At 35.2% G+C, this 22,376-nt stretch overlaps 1 protein-coding gene across 1 annotated transcript in view; it reads left to right on the forward strand.

The window, feature by feature from the left end:
• Positions 1-22,376, forward strand: part of FucT6 (alpha-(1,6)-fucosyltransferase) — a 54,955-nt gene that overhangs the window by 2,934 nt on the left and 29,645 nt on the right. Inside the window, exon 2 of the mRNA XM_068772820.1 lies at positions 10,186-10,352. Coding sequence (XP_068628921.1) covers positions 10,219-10,352 — 134 coding nt within the window. The 5' untranslated portion in view covers positions 10,186-10,218. The remainder of the gene's footprint in view (positions 1-10,185; positions 10,353-22,376) is intronic.

Consider the following 22,376-nt stretch of genomic DNA (forward strand, 5'->3'; position numbering starts at 1 on the left):
AAATTCAGTACGAAGGCAAAATATTTTATCTCAGGAGATGAAGATAAGACTAAGGAGTTGCAGACTTTAGGAAACGCACTGGTCATTTCTTAACTGATAATTTACTATTTAAGCGTACGTAAAGAGGGGACCAGAGAAGAATTGTGTTTATGGATGAGTAAATTTACAATTGAAATTTAACAAACAAAATGATCGTATTTTTGCAGAACGCTCTAAAGAAGCTTAACACTTAGTTAAAAGAGTACATGGTGGGCAGTATCCCACTTCAGTGATGATTTGGTGGGGTGTTAGCTATGAAGGAGTGACTGAGTCATATAACAGTGAAAAATATATTGAAACATCGGCACGAGTATATAAAGATACCATTCTTGAGAAGGCAGGTAAGCCGCACAACACCGTGTTCAATAATCGACATTAGTCCTTACAGCAAGAATCAGCGTCGGGTTATAAAGCTCCATCAACCCAAACTAGGTTAGAAAAAGAAAAAAAAGGAAATTAAAACATAAATTATAAAGGAATATAAATGTAAGAATAAAGCAAAGTAAAGAAATAAAAATAAAGCAAAACATAACAAAATGTAAATCTGTATAATAAAACGCCGGTTGTGAGATTCGAACAGAACTAACTTTTTATTTACGTTCAGAAACATACCTACATTTCAGTTTATAACAATGACGGTAGGAACACTATACAATCTATGTTCCAATAGATGGCGGTATATGTATATTAATTAATGATTATTTGTATATAATTTCAACACCCCCACTATATCAAATAATCACATAATGACAATATGTTAACTGAACTATCTATATTACAACTACACCTAATACATTCATAAAAGTGTGATGCCTTTTAGAACACAAACTCTTTGTGAGCATATCAGCAGGCATATCAGCTGTCGACAAATATTTTAATTGAATAATATTATTGGAAACACATTCTCTAGTAAAGTGATATTTCACGTCAATGTGTTTAGACCTATTATGAAACACAGGATTTATTGACAGCTTCTGTGCACTCTGATTGTCATTGTATAAACAAAAACTATACATTTTATTTGTTATTTCAAACTGTAAAGCCCGCAAATAAATGGCTTCTTTACAAGACTCTGAGATAGCCATGTACTCAGCTTCACAACTTGATAGAGCCACAGTTTTCTGTTTCTTGCATTGCCAAGATATTATACCATTGGCAAGTACAAAACAAAACCCAGTATAAGACCGTCTATCCAAACGATTGTTTGCCCAATCAGCATCAACAAAACCTTTTATCTCAGAACTTCCATTTGCACAATATTTTATACCATAGTTTATAGTCCCTTTTAAATATTTTAAAACCCTTTTAGCGTAACCCCAATGCTCACTAGTGTGACAATGATTAAATTGACTTAAATAGCTAACCGCATACGTTATGTCTGGTCTAGTTAAAACAGATAGATACCTCAAGCTCCCTATGAGCTGTTGATAAGGTACTTGGTTATTTATATTTTGTTTGTCTTTCACACTTAATTTACTCTCCATAGGTGTATCAACAGCCTTACAATCTGTCATATTGAACTTTCTTAACAAAGTATTAATATAATTCTCTTGACTTAAAGTTACTGACTTATTTAATTTGTCAAAATTAACGTTCATTCCCAAACATTGTTTTACTTGACCTAAATCTTTAATTTGAAATTGATTTGACAATACATTCTTAAGTTCTTCAGTTTCTCTCTTACAATTTGAGAATATAAAAAAGTCATTGACATATACTGTAACAAAAGTCTTAAAATTATCAACATTTTTTATATACATGCATGGTTCCAACTTTGATTTACAATAACCTATTTTTAACAAACAACTGTCTACCTTCTTATTCCAGGTCCTTGAAGCCTGTTTCAGACCATAGATGGCCTTATTTAATTTTAATATTTTATTAGAGCTACCAGCAACATCATAATAATCTGGTTTTTGCATATAAATAGTTTCCTCCAAATCACCATTGAGAAATGCAGTTTTTACATCTAGATGTGTAACATGAAGTTCCAATAGTACTGACAATGAAAACAATAGTCGTAGGGTAGTATGTCTAACAACAGGTGAAAATGTCTCCGTGTAATCTACCCCATACTTTTGAGAAAAACCCTTGGCAACTAGCCTGGCACGATATCTTACATTGTTCTCACTGTCACACTTCTTACGCAAAACCCATCTACATTGCACTATGGTTTTGTCTCTAGGCATATCAACAAGTTCCCACGCATTGTTACTATCAAAGCATTGTAACTCATCACGAATAGCCTCTAACCATTGCTCTTTTTCAGGTCCTTTTAGAGCCTCATCAAGCGAAATTTCACTATTATCTTCTATATTATGACCGATGCAAGCATTAGAAAGCCCATACCTGTCAGGTTGTCGTCTCTGCCTACATGCAACATCTCTTCTACCGACACTTACAATACTTTCCATAGAGCTATCGGAAGAGTCCTCTTCTGGTACATATGTCTCATCAAGGATATCTTCATTTTCAGAGCAATCTGAAAAAACCCCCACTGAATCTTCATATACCTCTAAGGAGTCTGCAGGTATTTCTTGGATTGGAACAGAAACTTCATCAGCTACTAGTGGTTTTTCAACAATGATGACATCTCTGCTGGTTGTAATCTGCTTAGTTTTCAGATTGTAAATACGGTATCCTTTCACATCATCTGGATATCCTACAAGAATTCCTCTTTCAGCCTTTTTATCCCATTTCATTCTTTTTTGCTTAGGAATATGTATCATCACAATGCTCCCAAAAACTCTCAAATGGCTAATGTCTGGCTTTTCTTGTGTCCATAACTCGAATGGAGTCTTCCCATTTAGAGTTGATGACACAGTCCTGTTTTGTAAATGGACTGCAGTGTTAGATGCTTCAGCCCAAAATTGTTCATCAAGTTTAGCATCAAATAATAAACATCTAGCTTTCTCTACTACAGTACGATTAAAGCGCTCTGCCAAGCCATTCTGTTCGGGCGTGTAAGGATTACTTCTTTGATGAATTATCCCAGAATACTTGAGATGATCATCAAATTCTTTATTACAGAATTCTCTACCATTATCGCTTCTTAAAATTTTAATTTTCTTGTTAAGTTGGTTTTCTACAAGAATTTTATATCTTTTAAAACAACTGAAAGCTTCACTTTTGTTTCTCATAAAATAGATGTATATCATGCGGCTATAATCATCAACAAATAATATAAAATATTTGGATCCTCCAATCGAAGCATTGAACGGTCCACATACATCTGTATGAACAGTATGCAGAAGTTCTTTACTTCTATAGCCATTCTGCGGAAAAGGTAAGCGGCTTTGCTTACCTTCACAACACACCCTACAAGACAATTTTGAAATATTTGCCTTTTTATCTAGTGTGATTCCTTCCACTGCATTCTCCATTCTATTTAGATAGTTGCTATTGACATGGCCAAGCCTGCGATGCCAAATATCGCTCGAGTTCATCACAGCTGCCATCAATACTTCAGGCATTCTTAGCTTGTAGACACCATTTAGTAATGTAGCAGTACCAACTAATTCACCACATTTATTATAAATCTCACAGCCACTGTTGTTAAACAGTACTCTATTGCCTTTAGCAATTAGTTGACTCACAGAAATTAGGTTAGTGGTCAAACTAGGAACACACAATACACCTTCAACAACTATATCATACTCGCAGTTATCTGTTAAGGTTGTTATCGATACGTCACCAGAACATTTCACCGACACCTTTTCTTTATTCGCGACCACAATTTCTTTGATCGAATGCTCAACAGAAACATTTGTGAGCCAGTGTTCATTGGCGGTTAAATGTGCACTCGCTCCGGAGTCAATATACCAGTCATTTTTGGAAAAAGCACCATTTAAAAATACAGCACTAAATGCGTTTGATTGTTTACGTTTACAAGACTTGTTATTTTCTGAATCTTTATCGGAACTGGTGCACTGATTGCGATAATGTCCTGTTTGTTTGCACTTGTAGCATTTTATAACCTTCAATTTTGACTTTGACCTTCTGGTGAAACCCGAATCATCAAACAAATTTTTGAGTTTCTCCCATAACTCTTTAGTAGTCTTAGATTCTTTTATATGTACATAAAGAGATGGATCAATAGTTAAAATCAGTTTCGCCTTAGTTTTTAAGTCGGCTGCGGCTTCTTCGGGTTTAGTAACTTTGATGTAATCAAAAGTTCCCTCCAACACGAGAAAATTCTCCGCTGCGAAAGCCCACTCTGTGTAGTTCTCCCGACCTTTCAGCTTAGGCACGTTCACGATATAGCTATTTGCCATTTTTAATTTTTAACTATATATCACAACTCACAGTTCACAAAACGTATAGTTCTCAATCTGCGAAGACTAATCGGCACGCTTGTGCAAGTCTTTTCGCGAGAAAAACAGTTTATTTTATAACTCGACTGGGCGCATAACCTATAATAAAACGCCGGTTGTGAGATTCGAACAGAACTAACTTTTTATTTACGTTCAGAAACATACCTACATTTCAGTTTATAACAATGACGGTAGGAACACTATACAATCTATGTTCCAATAGATGGCGGTATATGTATATTAATTAATGATTATTTGTATATAATTTCAACAATCTGTAGTATTCTGTTAGGAAGTCGACGAAAGTGAGGTGATGAAAAAATGAAAAGAATCAAAGAATTTGTGAAAGATAATACATGAATAAATAGATGATATTGAGAAGGAGAAAAGATTAGATCGCAAATAATTAAAATTATATTTTGGAATAATCCCAGTGTACCCAAGACGGGAAGTGTACGAGAGGCCAAAAACAGGGGCCATAATAGTAAACATATCTGGGTTAGAATCGAACGTTCCAGACTTCATTAGAGCTAAAGACTGGCCGTCATCTAGTCCTTAACTTAGTTCACTGGATTATGATTTATGGACAGTTTTAGAGAGTAAGGCTTGCTCTTAACACTATTATAATTTGAAGCCCCAAAAAAACCATACGATTATCAGTGAAGAATGTCTTCATAGAAAAATTGCGTGCTGCTATTGACAACTGGCCTCAACCTATAAAGGAATATATTGCAGCCAACGAAGACCGTTTCGAATTAGCTTTACATATTTTCATGGTTTTATTTATTGTATTAAACTAACACGCTGTAATAGTAATAAATGTTATGTACAATAAAAAAAGTTGTGTTTATTTTTAGTAATGGTTATGGCAAGACTAAATGTCTTGCAAATTTTGCCTACATGCCTTAAATGATTAACTAGGCAAGCATTATCGTTTTTTTTATGTTTAAATTAACTTTAATGGCGTAAAAAAGAGATAATGTGAAGAATTCGTACGCTAACAATATAACGTATTAAGTTTAGTTTTACTATTTTATATTACGTTTTACCAGCTGTGGGACGTTTATTTCTGGACATAGGTCTAAGCCTTCCTCTATAAATTTCCTATAGGTCCGATTAGAAGTGGCATATATCGTCTTCGGACGATCTTTAACAGGTCGTCCATTCTTGTGGGTCATGTTCTATATTTCATTTGGCGATCCGTGATCTTCACTCAAAATGGCTTCTGGGGCCATATGTTTTGCGCGTTATGTGACCTGCCCGCTGTCGATTCAACTTGCCAATCCGCTGGAGTATCTTGGTTTTTACTTTCGTTCGTCTACCGATGTCCTCATGACACTGATTGAAGCTATTTATCTGGTTTGAAATTGCCAAGCCGCTGGTCCAAAATTTCTGCGCTCTCTGGAGTCAATGCTCAAGTTGCCTACGATTAAGAGGTGGTTTAGTTCCTAGATAATTGAGAAGGACGCTCCGTGGAGTGACTGAGCATAAGGAACTTGTGATGTAACTACGACTTGGGTTTATTCGATACGCGTTTAGTGTTCTAGTTACAAGACTGATAGTGCGCGACAATTTTATCAAAAAAAGGATCATTATCCTTAGTAGTGTCAAAAGTCTTTATAACCCATATTATTACAGTCGACATCAAATTATCCGATTCGCATATGTAATGGCTGATGTCATAACATTACAAGAAGACTTCAATTGAAATCTACATATGTCTTTTTATATGACTTCTCGAGTGGTTCGATAAGGTCCTTCCGAACGACAACTTTAATGTTCGTACATCAGTAATCTTAATGACGTATTCGTAGGTTAACATGATTGTTTAATTGTGTTTTTGGTTATTTATAACCAGCGCATAAAGGATTATAAAGAAATGCACAACCCGTGTTAACGATCTACTATGACTGGTTATTGGGAAAAATAAGAAAAGGACCAATATTTAGCCACTTCCGCACATGTAGCGGTAATTACACAACTACCACCAACTGTGCAATAAAGTGCACCGCCCGCCAGCCCGCTGATAAATGCGCATGCGGCAAACAATGCGAATTACACAACTACCACCGTTAATTCACTTAACACATGTTTCACTCCTCCACAGGGCATCCTCAGGAGTAATGTTACACCGATTAGTGCCAAACACCGAGTCAATTGGCACTTTATTGCACGACTACTGCTACATAGCGGAAGTAGCTATATATTAGACCTTTTCTTACTTAGGATAGACTTCCGCAAAGTAACGCCTGAATCTATTAGATATATTTTATTGATCTACGGAAGTAACTGTTTCTTGATAAAAAAAATAATGAAATTCCTTATTGAACAAACGGCACTGTGTTTAGAAAGTCGGACAAAAAAATAATGTTTGAAAAATTCAATTGAATAGTAATTGGCCACCAATTATTTCGTCTGGCAGCCAAATAGTATGAAAAAGTTAACCGTCGCATTAGATTTGCTTTCGACTGCTATTTACATGCACACGACTTGATCCAACCTCAGATCCTGTTTCTCCCCCTAATTGTCGTATTTTTTTTATTATCTTTCACAATATTCTTTTACTTGTATGTGATACTTGATTCGACTTTTGGATTTGGAGGCGCTGCTTGTATCCAGTGACTTCTACGTCTACTACGTCGTCGATCCAAGAGGGCATATCCTCGCCGTGTCCATCGTGACCGCTACTAGAGAACCTTTTAGTGCCAAGAGCCGTCGCAAGAGAGGATACTTCTTTGAAATTAGAACGATGTTAATTTTTAATTATCGAGGGTCCGAACACTTACTGCGTAAACTACCTGCTTACAAAGTTTTTCAAAAGAAAAGTTTTTATGTAACACTGGCTAGCTATAATTTATATACATTATTTGGTTATTTAAAAGACATTTTTATTCTATTTTTTTACCGGTTCCAAATTTAAATTCAAAATATCTTTACAAGTAAGCTTTTACATGCGCCTTTGAATCGTCGTTTATTTTAACATTATAATTAATAAGCTACCACTAGCTTGGAACCCTGATCTGTTGAGAAGAGCCAGCCAAAAACTCAACAGTTGCTGTTTTAAATGAAATTTAACAATTTTTGGTATGTCCATTATAATATCATTCATGTAAATGAATCAATAAACTTCGTCTCATTTAGATCAACTAAAAAATTGAATACTGTAAAAAGATTTTTTTAATATATTTCCCAAAACTTTTAAATTTTAGTTGAAAAACTTAGAAAAGGAAAGTCTAAGATATCTCTTTTTGTGTATTTGTATTGTATACCCAGTATTTACTAACTTGAACACGTTTTTTTTTTCTAAATTTCATAAAATTTTAATACAACACGTAACTTTATTACGTATGCGTATATGGTTCTTCAATGAAAGTTTTGTTAACTTTAATACTAAATTTGGGCGTTAAGAGTCTTTATTTACAAATTTATCAAATGTCTATCAATATATTTAAATAAGATTTTTAAAATATATGGCGATTCATGAATAACAATAATAAAAAACTATCGACTCTCAAGCGGTAAAGTCGATAATTATTTAGTTTAACGGTTTCATAGGCATGTAGCGTGTTTAGATTGTTATGTAAATGCAATTACAATCGATAATATGGCGTATCATGTAACATCTGGCTGCAATGGAATATAATTACTTTTTATTAAAGCTATAAAAGTCTCAAATATAATAAATATTTGTTACTTTATTATATGCCATTATGTAACTATCATTATAAATACAGCCGCAGGTAGTTTCACTACTAGACAGAGGCCTACAGCCAGTAGGAATCGGCCAGCACACAGCCTTTTCCGACTACCGAAGGTTTTTTGTGTGTGGTGGATCGACAGTCAAAAACAGAAATAGTTTAAACTCAATGCTTATTGAAATGTTTATTTGCATCTTAATAATGTCATAAATATTTCAGAACGTTGAATAAAATTTTTTCGTGAATATAGAATGTGTTTTAAGCCGCCAATTTGCTCTTAGACCCGTTACCGACCTCTTGACACGCTCGTTAATGGTGCAGTACGCATACTATAAATCCTTTAAAGAGAAAATTATTATAAGATATTACCACCTATAGATTCACTCTTCACGTTATCTTTACAACCATAAAGCAGGTGTTGTATAGAAATATTTATTGCGCCGAGTAAAGGTCAATTTAGAACGGATTTTAGGTAATTCCACCCGCAATGGAGTTTTAAGACAACATTAGGTTTGCAAAGCGGGCACTGGAAGTATAGTTGTAAAAAAAGAAATTAATGAAGTGTAATAACGTGAAATTTTATTTGTTATTCATTTAAAAGCCTCTGTTTAACCACTGGTTCGCCATAACGTCTATGTATTTAACGCATTAATAATGTGACGACTGCTCAAATATCCGATACAAAGGAAACCGCCGGGAATAAAACACGAATTCCACAAACGGGCCAGTCGGGGCTGACGGCGCGATGTCAAAAAAGTGCTGGTGGGGTAATTAAAATAGTAAAGTTATACGGGGTTTATTATGCTTAGCTAGTCTTATTGTACACCCTTCACTGCATCTGGTAGGAGGTGAGATTTAACATTATTGATTCTTTACTTCACCTGCCCACCCGGTATTTAAAGAGTGGTCTTGGGGTGAAGTAGAATTCGACGCGTATAGTGTTCGCGGAGTTGCAGCGTAGTGTTCGGGAAGTTACGAAATTGTATGCTAATAATCAGTATACGTCCGTGGCTATTTGTTATCTGGGTGCCGTGAATAAACATATCTTTTGAGTACACGTGTCATTTTAATTCGAGCCCTATCCTGATAGTTAACAATAGTAATAATAGTAATAAATGTAGGTCGAGCAGCTTAAACAAATAAGCTGGAAAGCTATCGTATCAAAGTTAATTATTACTGGACGGTATTTATCAAAATGTCGCCCGTTATCGGTACTTGAATAAGTTGTCGTGTGCTTTATATAGAATGTATATGTATATTAATAACACAAGTATACGTCAATTTGAGTACATTTTTAGTACATTGGTGAGTGTACTATTATATAGTACTTTCAATAATCAAACTTTTTTTAAATGGTTTCGGTTGAAGTTGATGCTCTTAGCCCGGGAGCTCTTAGAGCTTCATCGGAACTGAGTTCACGGAGCGGAAGAGTCCTTGAACTTAAAAATAAAACAGAAGCTGGTCAGACGTGTTCCTGTTGTACGATGACGTTTGCACGTAGTGAACCGCATTACCTGTGTAGAGCTGTCTAGTGTTGATTCTGTATATGCTTGGGACGGCCGCGTGGACCACATGCGAGCCAAGGATGGATCCGGATCCAAACTCGGTTCGCCAAGCTGTTCGCGGTTAGAGAGCGGGCGGCCGCCCCCTAGGAACAGATAACATCTTTTGCGTCACTCAATAATGTACGAACACTTTCTACGCAGTGTATAAAAAGTATAGTGGATATCTGCATACAATAATAATTAACAATAACAATAATAAATAATAAACTAATAACGAACTATTGTCGATGGGCCACCTTGTAGAAGGCCTACCCATGTCGCGTTTATCGGCATGATACAAGTGGTCAGCCGATAGGCGCCTATTGCAAGGTATAGGCTTGCCCCAAAGATCGCCGCTGATCAATCTTGCTCTGCCAGCATTTAGTTGGTGAAGAATTTGGTTCTCCTGAGGATCTTCTCATTTCAGATTCGATCTCGCAGTGAAACTCCTCATAACCGTCTCCGTTTCTCAGTAGTTCGTTTAATTATTTCATATTTCTGGTTACACCTATATATTATAGTAATACATTTTTACATTTCCAATTTGTTTATGAAGGATTAGTATTAGTAATGTCGACCATATTGTTGCAGGAGGGAGTGAGCTGTAGCCATGAGCCGGCTATCATGAGACTCTACCCGACCGCTCCCACGACCGTCAATGCCTACCTGATGATGTACCTAGCGAAATGGAAGCGGGCTGCCGTCGTCCTGTTGTTCATTTGGATTGTCGTCACCTACCTCGTCATATCACCGCTCAGGTAAGTTACAATCTCTCTCTAGCTTCAATGACTGAAACTCTCGATGGATTGATTTGGTCTTTTTGATAAGACAACGACGGTATCAGCGGGTGCATATAAAACAGTACATTTCCCAGGGAAATCCCATCCAGGTTCCAAGTATCCAGTTTGATAGTACGACAATAGAGAACTGCGGCGTTCCCAACAGAGCAATCATGCTCATGTAAGTCCTCAGCAAACTCCTCATTTCGGAGATAATTGTCTCGCATAGATTCAAGAGTAATTCTGTGTAGTTGAAGTAGACTGCATCAAGGAGCCAATAAAGACGACAGTCACACTTGGTATCATGATTTATTTTGGTATAAAGATTTACATCTAAAGTCAGTTTCGGAATCCACTATCTCTTAGTGCGATACAACTAAAATCCGGAAAGAACGATAGTTCCGAACGCGTCACCCTTATGTATCTACTCATCTATAAAGGATGATTGGTTACGATGGATAGTGTAGGTATGCTTTAAATGGGTGAAAGTATATCTCATTTGTCATCAAAAAGAAAATTAAGCAGCGATGCAACTTCGAAAAAAAGGCAAAATGAAACGAGGCAAAGCGAGGTATTAGTGTACTATAATTAATTCAAATAATAGTTCGAATTTTGAAAACAGCTATTTTTACACAATTCCTTCCGCAAGGGGGATTGAGACAGCGTTCCTCAAATTTCCAGATCGAACGGAGGAGGGTTAGTAATATATTAGTTGAACTGCTTATGATGTCAAGGATACATGACTTAATTCATTATCTATCTTCAGTATAAATATACATGAATCGTTTAATAATAAGTCGCTAAGCGGAAAACTCGCAAAGGGTTTCACAAACTCGTTAAAGTGTTTATATTTTTACATGTACGTTAGAGCACGAAGATGTTTTAGTAAAAAGCAAACTTTTTCATTTCGTGTAAAATGTACAGAGAAAATAAAAAAAAAACAGTGCCATAGAACACTAAAAAACATTCAGTATTCGAATTGGCTGTAACAGTCATTGTCGTTTCGTCAATTAACATAAACTGTTGGCATTGTTAGTCCTATAGGAAGCTACAGCTCGGAAGGCAGTTCTGCTGAGATGAGCCGGCGAGAAACTCAACAGTTGCTCTTTACAAATATAATTTTATTATATATATATTTAATTAGCTTTCCGAGTGAGCATCAATAACATTTATTTCCACGCATTAATATCAGTTTAGTATTCTTGTATAGAATAATATACTTTTTTTCAATAATATGTTTTTAATATCGTTTTTATATCTCTCCAGTGGTATCTTAAATAAATAATCACTCTCATATCTATTAATAAGTATTATGTGTAAGTATATAGACTTCACTATACATGTAGTAAGCTATATATTTTACATTAAGTACATTTCTCAATAAAAAGGATTTCAAATTGGATGTACTGCTGTGGAACCGCGGACACTTACCAAGATAACCCTGACGGAAGAACAGCGCTGTCGCAATGTTTTGAATCATATGCCGAGTCAGCGCCATGTTGTTCCACGTAGTGTTGCCATTTTTGAAAGTCCGATATCTTCTAGTTTAATTTATACCTACTATTGCACTCATAACTATTATGTTGATCAAATAAATATGCATTATTATTATTATTTTTTAGACTTGACTGTAATTAGTAAAAAATATGGTTATATTTGATCCATAGGTGCGGGCTAAATGCAATATATTCTGCATTTGTGTAGTCTACGTGTAGCAGTGATAGCATCTAAATTTTGTCCTCAATACATCACCGAGTGCGTGTGGTGCAAACAGAACAAGTTACTTTTATCGTAATTAAATCTCTGTGAGTCACTTAACTTACGGTTTTTCCGAACGCTATAAAATATTTGGTTGACTCAAATGTTCATATTGATTTATATTATTATAGAATAGAAACGTACAAAGATTATTTGGAAATTATTACCTATTTTTGTATAGAGATAATTCACAAAAATAATTATTTGGTAGATAGGTGTGTAGTAAACTCACTGGCAAGCTCGCAGCTGCGATATGCTCGGCATTTATCTACGAGATAGAAACGGGAGTGAGGAGATACGGAATCAAACAAAATTAACCGACTTAGCCTAGGCATAGATTAGTAAAGTTAAAATGGTCGCAAGGAACTTGAGTTTTGAAGTGGTGACTACGGGCCGATAAGTGTAGCATTGGACGTATACACAAGAGCTTGTAAAGGTCGTCGGAAAACGCTTGATGCAGGCTGCTATATCCGGTCCTTTATATATATATATATATATATATATATATATATATATATATGTATGTATATATATCCCATCTGTGAACATCCTACGGCTGAAATGATGGTGATACGACATTTGTCAATGACTAAAAACGACACCGGTTTAGTTTGAATTAATGTGACAAAAAGATATGTCCAAAAAGATATAAATTCAAAACTGTAAGTTAAAGAGGTCGTAAAAATGCATTGCAAATATCTTTTAATAATTCAATACGTAACATCGCAAAGAATGCGATTCGGATGACATTTTATAAATGCTGTCGGTTGCATACCGATGCAGAATTTGAGTAAAAAATACGCTGAATTTGTGCATAAAAATAAATGACTTCATGTACCGTGTACAAATCTGTATGACATAGTAGATGACTACGTCATCTTTCAGCGTTGAGAGGCGCGTCTTTCTTATAGGAGAACTTAAGCAAGCGTGACCACGTACCTGATAATGCCATAGTAATTTTATTAGTATTACATACAGATTTCGAAAGAAGTTTGTGTACTAAACTTGCAATTATCACATGAAACAATTTAATATTTTATGAAATAATCGAGCCTGGGTAAAGTTGTTGAGGCAATTTGATGTGAGTATACAGTCTTAATGTGAGATTTCAAGAATTCTCTTCTTATTAATGATAGAAGTATTTCTGTCATCGTCTTCTCAGAGCCCTGTCTGCATCCGATAATTGCCGATCCGATAAATCTGAGGATGGCTGGGGATGGGAAGGCCTATATCCTTTATTGTATGGTTTACTGCTTAAATAACGATAATGAATGATTAGAGCCACGGTTCTCCCGTCTCTTGGAATAGCTTGCCATTCCTTGTAGTGTCCGCCTTGAAGATTTAATAGTTTCATTGCCTCTTAATCCCGAAATGACGTAAGGAACAGCCCGAGGTTCCTAAGAGAACCCTCGTGCTATTTTGAAGATGGTTGGGCTAAGCGCCTTGAGAGATCAGTCACCTTAAACCTGGTGTACATGATGTTATAAAAGTTTATATCATCATTTCAGCCGTAGGAAATAAAAGGCCTGATATAAGACATCTTTAAAAAATTACAATAGGATCCTTTGGAAACAGCCTGCCTTAACACGTTCGTCTGTGCATGTTTGTACAAGGCCCCAGACGTAGAAAGGTTCTCGAGTGGCGACAACGACAGTATACGCGGCGTGGATAGGCCTTCTACAAGGTGGACCGACGTCATAGTTTAGGTCACGGGAAGTCTTTGGATGAGAGCAGCACAGGTCTATATAGGTCTAGGTCTATCGGTAGTGATCTTTGGTGCAGGCCTAGGCCTTGCAGTGGGCGTCCATCGGCTGATAATAAAAGGCCATCTGTTCAGTGTGGTATGTGGCTTGTCCACCACCATTTCAACTTTGCTATATTCTTCTTCAACTTTCGTCCGTAGACATGCACTTTCTAGCTTATACTTAATGCTCCTTAACCCTTAGTAGCCTGATTTACGAAAGTGATTTTTTTTAATATTACTGTGTTTGCTTGAGGGTTTTCTAGGTGAAGGGAAAAACAGATTTTTTTTAAATTTCGTTGGAAAGAATGTTATACAACAGTAAAATACGTACAGCCGGCCTATAAAAAACTAATAGTAATGTGAACATTCGGCTTAAAAGATTGGTATCAAAATTGAAACTGTTATTAAGGGTTAATGTTAGCCGATTATTTTTTCTCATTTTGCTCGTTCTAATATCTGTTATCTGCTGAATTATACATAGCAAGACCAGAGATCGGAAACTATGTACGAAAAAAATGCGTCATTTCGTTTCTGATATGGGATCGCGTAGTTTTGTTTAGAGGTTATAGATATAATTATTTTACAGAGGTTATCAGTGTTTTTTTTATGTGTCATGAAATTGCTTCTAATTCATGTTATAATATAGTGTTAAACATGAAAAAACTGTAGATAATAATGTTATATACAGTAATATGGTAATAATGTATACAATAATTTTTTTTTGTTATTTATTGTATTGTAAACCCTACCGGTGGAGATACTTTATTAAAAAAAAAGTAATTATTCACGTTGTCGGATTACAAAGAAGTTTTATAAATGCTTTCCGTAACTTAAGAAGCTAATGCTGTATTAGAATCTAAAGCTGCCTGCACACTTAAATTCGATACGAACGAAGTCGTATGTAAATGGTAGTTAAAAATAAAACAATGTTATCGCATTAATATTTCAAACACGGCTGCCGTATATTCGGCGAATGTAAACAAATCAATAAATCGCTTTCGACGCCTCGCATTTCCTCGCGTGCATTGGAATCCGACCCGATATCGATCTCGCCTGCTATGTGCGGTGCTAAAGAAATTTGAACCCATAAAAAGTAATGCCAACCGTTCGTTCCATATGTAATCAATGCTAATATGTCAACGTCAAATTTGTTTTTTTTTCATTTCATTTGAAATGCATCACAATCAAAAATTGTGCAGACATAACCAGTAAGCGGGTGTGTAAATATATAGAAATATATATACAAAGTGACACGTATTCTCACTTTGGAACAAATTGGTAAGATGTAAATCGAAGACATCAGTAAATGGACGAAAGTAACTAAAAAATTCCAGCAGATTGACGACAAGTTGAGGTGGCAGTTGGCGAGCCACATACCGCGCAGAATAGATGGCTGTTGAGGTCTTAGGGTTCAGAAGCGGAGATCATGAACTGATCAGCATAGAGTAGGACGTACGTGGACAAGGTGGAGAAATGACCTTTTACATATGATGCGAGTGGCTTCAATTCGGTCCTTTTATCAAAGGGAATGCTTATGTTCAGCAGTGGGCTTCCTGAAGATGAAATGATAATGATGATGAAAAGTGAAATATCTATACTATGCTGATTACGAAGGATTAGATTTACATAGATTTTCTTCGTCGTGCAAACGAAGGCGTTAAAAGAAAGAGAAAAAGATATTACATGGATAAGACTAAAAATAACCTTTATTCATTTAAAACATCTATCATTACATATCAAATATCTGACGCCAGTTAAAGACAAATGCACGCGATTCAAATAAATATATATAATTATCGTATAATATACTTAATATACAAATAAAAAAAACTTATTATTAGGAGATTAGATAAAGAAATAAGTGATCACTTTTGAATAAGGCTATTTATTATTTTTCTACGCGACAGGTTAATTACTTTTGATACGATGTTTAACTTGGCAACAGGTCAAAAAGAATGTTTGTTTCGATGTATAGAGTTATTCCTATGTGTATACAAATAATGCAATTAAGATATTAAATGTAAGTTAATTCTTTAAAAAAATTGCGACTATATTACAGTACCCGGCGTAAAATATTGCACATCGATCTTTGGAAATCACACTACCTATTTGACGTTTTGTCAATTGTTGTATTTAGTGCGACAGAGATAGTGCTCTACGAAGCCGAAATTAGCCGATTGTCTCTTTCTAAAATTCGATGTGCAATATTTATAGCCGGGTACTGTGCATTAAGGTTAGCGATGATCGATGATCCTAACGTATCAAATTAAATAATTAAACCTAATAAAATTGCGGGAATTTTTAAATGTTAAGACCACACATCTGGTATAGGAATCTCGGGTATCATAAACTATAATTATTTAATAATCTAAACCAATTTCAATTGGGAAATTAAATTGGTATTTCTTAACACACCGTATCAGCAAACGTGGGACGTACCGGTTTTGATCTCATAAAAAGTTAGTGTAATAAATTTTGATCGCATAAATTATTTTTATATTTCCGCAACATATTAATATATCATAACTTCATGATTATTTTTTATATTTTCTTCAATGTTGCTATAGGAACTTGACAATTTAACTTACATAATAACGGAGAAAATTCTTATAAAGATTTTATTCATCAATCTACAATAAAAAGAAAAAAGATGTTTTGTCTTATTCTAATTTCTGAAAATTTTGATGCAAATTGCGGAAAAAATTCCAAACCACAGTATTTGGTTATAAGAAAAGCTAAGTTATTTTTAAGGTTAAGTGAAGTAGTTAATTAAGTTATGGTACATATTGAAGTGGTAGCCCGATGGTAATAGACTGAGGCTTACGATCGCAGGTCGCGTGTTCGATTCCAGGGAGAGAGTATATTGTTCATAATGTTATATCGTAAGTGATTTTATTGTAATAATAACACTCGGGAGCTAATTACTGCTCTATTGTATTGCTTTAAAGTGATCACAAAAAACATAAGTTTGTTGTTGGCTTTTCACAGATCAGGGCACTTTCGGAACCTTCGTAACTTTAAGTTGATGGATTTCATTATGGGGTACTCGATCAGATTCTATTATACTTTTTAGGTAATTGGACTCTTACATGTGGTCGCTGTAAACGATCATGTCGGGTATAATATAAACAAAAGAATAATTTATAGAATTTTAACTTTCGTTACGGGGTCTTGGACTACAAGTTCCTCACAAGAAAGATGTTTATTGCTAAAGGTTTTGAATTATTCACTATATAAATATTTCTATAGATCCTTTTTACTATAAAAATTCTTAATAACGTTGTAATTTATTTTAGTTTTTCATAAAATTTCGTACAATTTATTGTATGTTATGATTATATACATGTGAATGCTCAACGAATTGTTGTTGCTTATTCGCACTTAGCCTAAATGTGTAACGTGGATATAATCGTCCGGCAAGGCCGTATAACAATAGACTACAAATGTCACAGTTTATGACCAAAGTGCTCCCTGTACATATTAAAGTGGGACTTTCAAAGACCGACTTCACGGTGGCGCGACTGTGGAAATTGTCTTTGAATTATTTATGTGTCCACATGTAAAGACGGAATGAATTTATAAAAGGTATGTTATACGAAATAAATTGTTTACATTTCTCTACGTTAGGTTTCGTCGTGACTTTTCGGCCCATAGACGCCCTCTGCAAAACATAGGCCTCCCTCAAAGATATATATACACACACACACACACACATATATATATATATATCCTAATCGCCACTTATGGCAGGTGACTAGCGATCGCAGTGTTGTATTATGTACTATTATTATATAACTTATAAAAAATTATCCATGTGTAAACACATCTTTAGATCACATCTCTTTACAACTGTTGCTGTTCACGTCTACGAGTATTACATTCATCTGTCCCTTTCACTTATAAAGTAGCGTGTGAAAAAGAGCTTTGTAAATTTCTTTCAGACGAGCAGTATAATAACGTTATTTCAAAAACTTATATGTACGTGTGGTAATTGAAATATTAAATAAAAGATCAGGTCAGCTACTAACATTAAACATACACAATGGAAGTCAAAGAGGTCAGCGTCACCTTGGCTCCTGATAGTGAAAAGTACCTATAATAAATGCCAATACTATTTTATTATCAAAGTAAAACAAAGCGTTGAACTATTGCGAGAAAACAATAAACCGGACTACCTTATCGTTATAGAGTTTTGTGTTGAATTAAAATAAAATAATAAAAAAATGTCATGAGACGCAAAACGTGCACCTGAAGTTATGTGTACCTCGTGCCTATTTCAAGTGGTTTTGTACATAAGGTTTCTTTTGTACTGGAATCCTGAGTAACATCGCATGAGAATACGTTCCATATTATCATCATAATTCGTAAAAATAGCATTGATTAATTATAACGAGGAAAGAATGCGATAAATAGCATATTTAGTTTCATTTATTAAACAATAATATAGCTATATAACAGACATTACATCATTATCATCAGCTGTATGTCTGCTACATCTGTCTCTCCCATAGTTTTTTTCTCATACTCTCCTTTCATACATCTGCTCACTTTATTCATCTTCCTTCCAGAGTTCGAAAATTTAACATTTATTATTTTTATTTCGTCATACTTAAGCTTTCGTACATTTGTTATCTTACTATCTATATCGAATTTTTCATTTTTTAATATAACTTCTCCAATAGGTTACCAAGTAATAATAAACGACTTTATTTTTTCGTCCTGCGAGTTGCTTTTATGAGCTAACCTCACGTGTCATACTACAGTCTGCTAAATATTAAAGTGAAAGCGTCTCTGTGGAATAAGGCCGGAGGCGCAATAAAGACAGAATGAAATGTATAAAAATGGCTAGAATCAAGCGTCTTATTAAAGGCATTGGGACTTTAATAAGATCGCCTGTCCATCTAATATGCGGACGTAATGTGGTATGTTTGCCGGACCGTGGTCTCCATTCCCAAACCTTAAAGCCAACTGCCACTTTAACCGCTTCGGTACGGTGCTCGTCTGCCACAAAATCTTACCCAAAGCCGAGCGTCGAATTTAGTCGTCAACCAAGTAATCTTAACCTATCTCTGCAATTACAGTTTATTATAATTAAGGTCAATGTAATGCATCGGTTCCGGATGTTATTGTATGTATATTTATTCGGCAGAAGTGGTATTTCCTTTATCTAAAGGAAAAAGAAACCTTTGTTGATCGAATTTTGGGGAACGCTCCACGGTCATTGTTCGTCAGTTTTTATAATTTAATGCACAAATACTCGCAGCGGTGGATACACTTTTGTGGTACGGGCAATTACACGTACAAATTTCTGGAAAATATCTGAATAGTACCTTGTCCACGACACATACGTGAAATGTACTGTCGCCGTTCAATCAATTTTTGAAACACCGAAATGACAACAAACGCTGTCTTAATAACAAGTAATAACCGTTTGTAATGTGAAACACTTTGAATATGTATTTTTTTTGTACACGTGAACTACCCTTTATAAGTACTAATAGTACTTCTTTTCTACTTTACTTCTTTTCCTTACTATGGTTGTCTGTAAGAGATTGCCTTGTGTGATAAGACCCCCATTGTACTTTTATGTATATTATTGTATCTATATATTATGTATCTTATCGTGTACAATAAAGAATATTAAATAATAAAAAAACACTCTCATCACAAATTTGTTAAAGAGCAAGACGGACTCAATGTCATAGCAGGTAAGGGCTGGTTGTGCGCATTCATCTCTGACTGTCGATTATTGACAACGCTCGTACGGAAGTGGTTAACATTCGAACCTGCTGAGTTAGTAGTTTTCCTAATACCTGATTCGATATCGTAAAGAAATCTTGAGCATAGCCTTCAGCCATGTCTCGTTGAGCGACTATCAGCTTGCCAAAGATGCCCGAAGGTAAGTGTAGCATCTTTAGATTTCTTTATAAACGTAAACGGCCATTGCGACCTTGTGTCGCTTTTTTGCTTATAAAAGAGCGTTTCAAATGTGCATTTTTGTAAACACTTTCCAAAGAATACTAATTTACAGTATTCTACAGAATTTTGGAGAGCGTGCTTCGGCATTACACTAAGTAATTCCGAGGGAATTCCATCTTTCCTCCATCGGGCAACAAGACGTTCCGTACAATATATGTACTTGGTTAATATTCATTCTAACTGCATTAAGCGTTTAGCTAATATTACAGTGCGAACAGACTAGGAGTGGAATAACATACCGGCGTCAATGTTTTCAGACATTTATAACTTAGGAGTCTTCAAGACAAGAGTGAATGGGTTTCTTCTGACCAAGCATTTACCATTGTAGGCTTTGTCGTAAAGTCAGGCGAGACAAAGGTCAAATACTTCGCCTATAAAGGATAAAAAATGGCGCCATCCACAAGCTAGAATGTTATCGTTCTTGCTATTTAGCTCTCTCCTTTCTCTATCTTATTTTTGAGACAGAGATATATCTTACAATTTTTTTAAAAAACTTTCCTTTTTTCACCCCTTCTCTCTCTCTCATCCTTCACAATTTCTCTCTTTCTTCGTTTTTTCATCTTTCATATATTCTATTATTCTCACAGCGTTCATTTACGTTATATTTACGCATTGTCTCTTATCCTTCGCCATTTTAAATTATTTACATTTCCTATTGACAATTTTTATTTTATTTCCTTCAATTTATCTATTTTGTGTTATTTTATATAATCCTGTTATAATAATTCCTTTTATATATTATAAATAACTCAATATATTACCATGCCTTCTCCTTACATGGTTTTCTTACGCTGAGTTACATCACTTATCTTGTAATAAAACTACAAAAAGAGTGTGGCGGCTCTCATCTTAGGGAAGGGATGTTGCCGCAAGCAATGATCTTACACATTTCCATTTCACAAGTCTCTCTAAACCCTCCATACACGAGACGCTGCACTATGTTAGGCTGTACACTCGTTAGGCCTGTTGTATAAACACGTTTTTCGTTGTGAAAATCGACGCTTAGATCGCCCATCGCACCGTTATCAGCATTGTGGAATACTATGGCAGCTTGTCGATAAATAAACGGCGAAACTTCACAGCGTTGCCACCGCATACGCTGCGTCTTTTTCTTTTCTTTATGAGTTTCCTATATGTATGAAAGGATAGCCTTTATTTGTAAAGATTTATGAGGAACTCGTCTATAGTTTAGCGCAGAAAAATCCCAATTGAGAGGCAACTATCCGCTGTCTCGACCTTTGCTTTCCCGTGTACTAGCTTGTACGTTTTCTTAATTGTACCGTGAACAACAGTCAGCAGATCATTCTTATATTAGATTTTTAAATTTAAACTTATTCTTAGAATAAATTAACATTAAAAACGTTTGTTCAATATAGAAATTTCTAAAAGAACTCTTATTGATCGTTAACTTATTATCTATTTATTTATTAATGTATTTAATTTTTTTCTCTTCTTCGCAAGATGTTATAGTTGCGGAGAAGAAGTAGGAAGAAATTCATCAACAACACATCTTTTGATAAAGTTTAACAATGGTTTTTACATATATACTTTATCAGATATAACATGGATGCACAGACCGTGGCCCACGGGCCACATGCGGCCCGCCGACAGCAAAAATAATACTCTCGTACATTCGAAAAATACTGAATTGTATTCCAGAATAAAACCAAAAAAATTTAATTACCTATACTTCTGGCGGCCGGCCCGCCATCAGTTCATGTTTTGCTCGAGTGGCCTCTAGTCTTAATAAGTCTGTGCAACCATGAGATATAGTCTAAATGAAATCAAAATAATCAAGCGACATCACTGCTAAGGATTGGTATGATTTAAATATAATTAATATTTGTTCTTGTCTGGAATCTTCTTACAAAACAAAGCTTCACAACCCCTCGCATCATATCCATACAATGACATTTAACACTAGATGTATTTGATGTTGTGTTGCTAGCCGGTCTAGGCTTTTACAGCTTGGTACAGCTTCATCGAAATTGAGCCCGTGGAAACAGAGGTCCACGGACTAAAAAACCCACACAATGCACTTTCACACGATAATAAATAATTATTTATCCATGTTATTGCTCACGCAATATGCGAGCGTGGTGGTTTTCGAGAGATATTAAACAATAAAGTGCCGTCTTTCGTGTGAATATTTGTACAGTTAATGTCCCAGATAATCATAATAAATAGCTTCGTTGAATTTACTATAAATAGAAAGAATAATAAATTCAAATTTGTTTCATGCTCACACGTCGTATAAATTGAGTCAGGTGTGAAAAAGGAGGGGGCGCCCCACTGTTTTTGTTCGGCCACTTCCGGCGTTCATTTCCGCTACACATAATCGCTTGCGGTAATTACCGGAAGCGTTGGCGTCAGTAATGTCAGGCAAAATATCATCAGATAAACTTGATCGGTCATTAAACAATAATGACATAATAAGAGCGAATACATTTATATAGTAATTATATTATTTCTTTTATAAGAAGACCGAGTTTGTTGAACAACTCTATAATTTTCCCATACGT

The sequence above is a fragment of the Battus philenor genome, unplaced genomic scaffold (genome assembly GCF_028537555.1).
Source record: "Battus philenor isolate CCGP_79_NKW_IND1 unplaced genomic scaffold, ilBatPhil1.0.hap1 SCAF_11, whole genome shotgun sequence".
Classification (NCBI taxonomy): Eukaryota; Metazoa; Arthropoda; class Insecta; order Lepidoptera; family Papilionidae; genus Battus; species Battus philenor.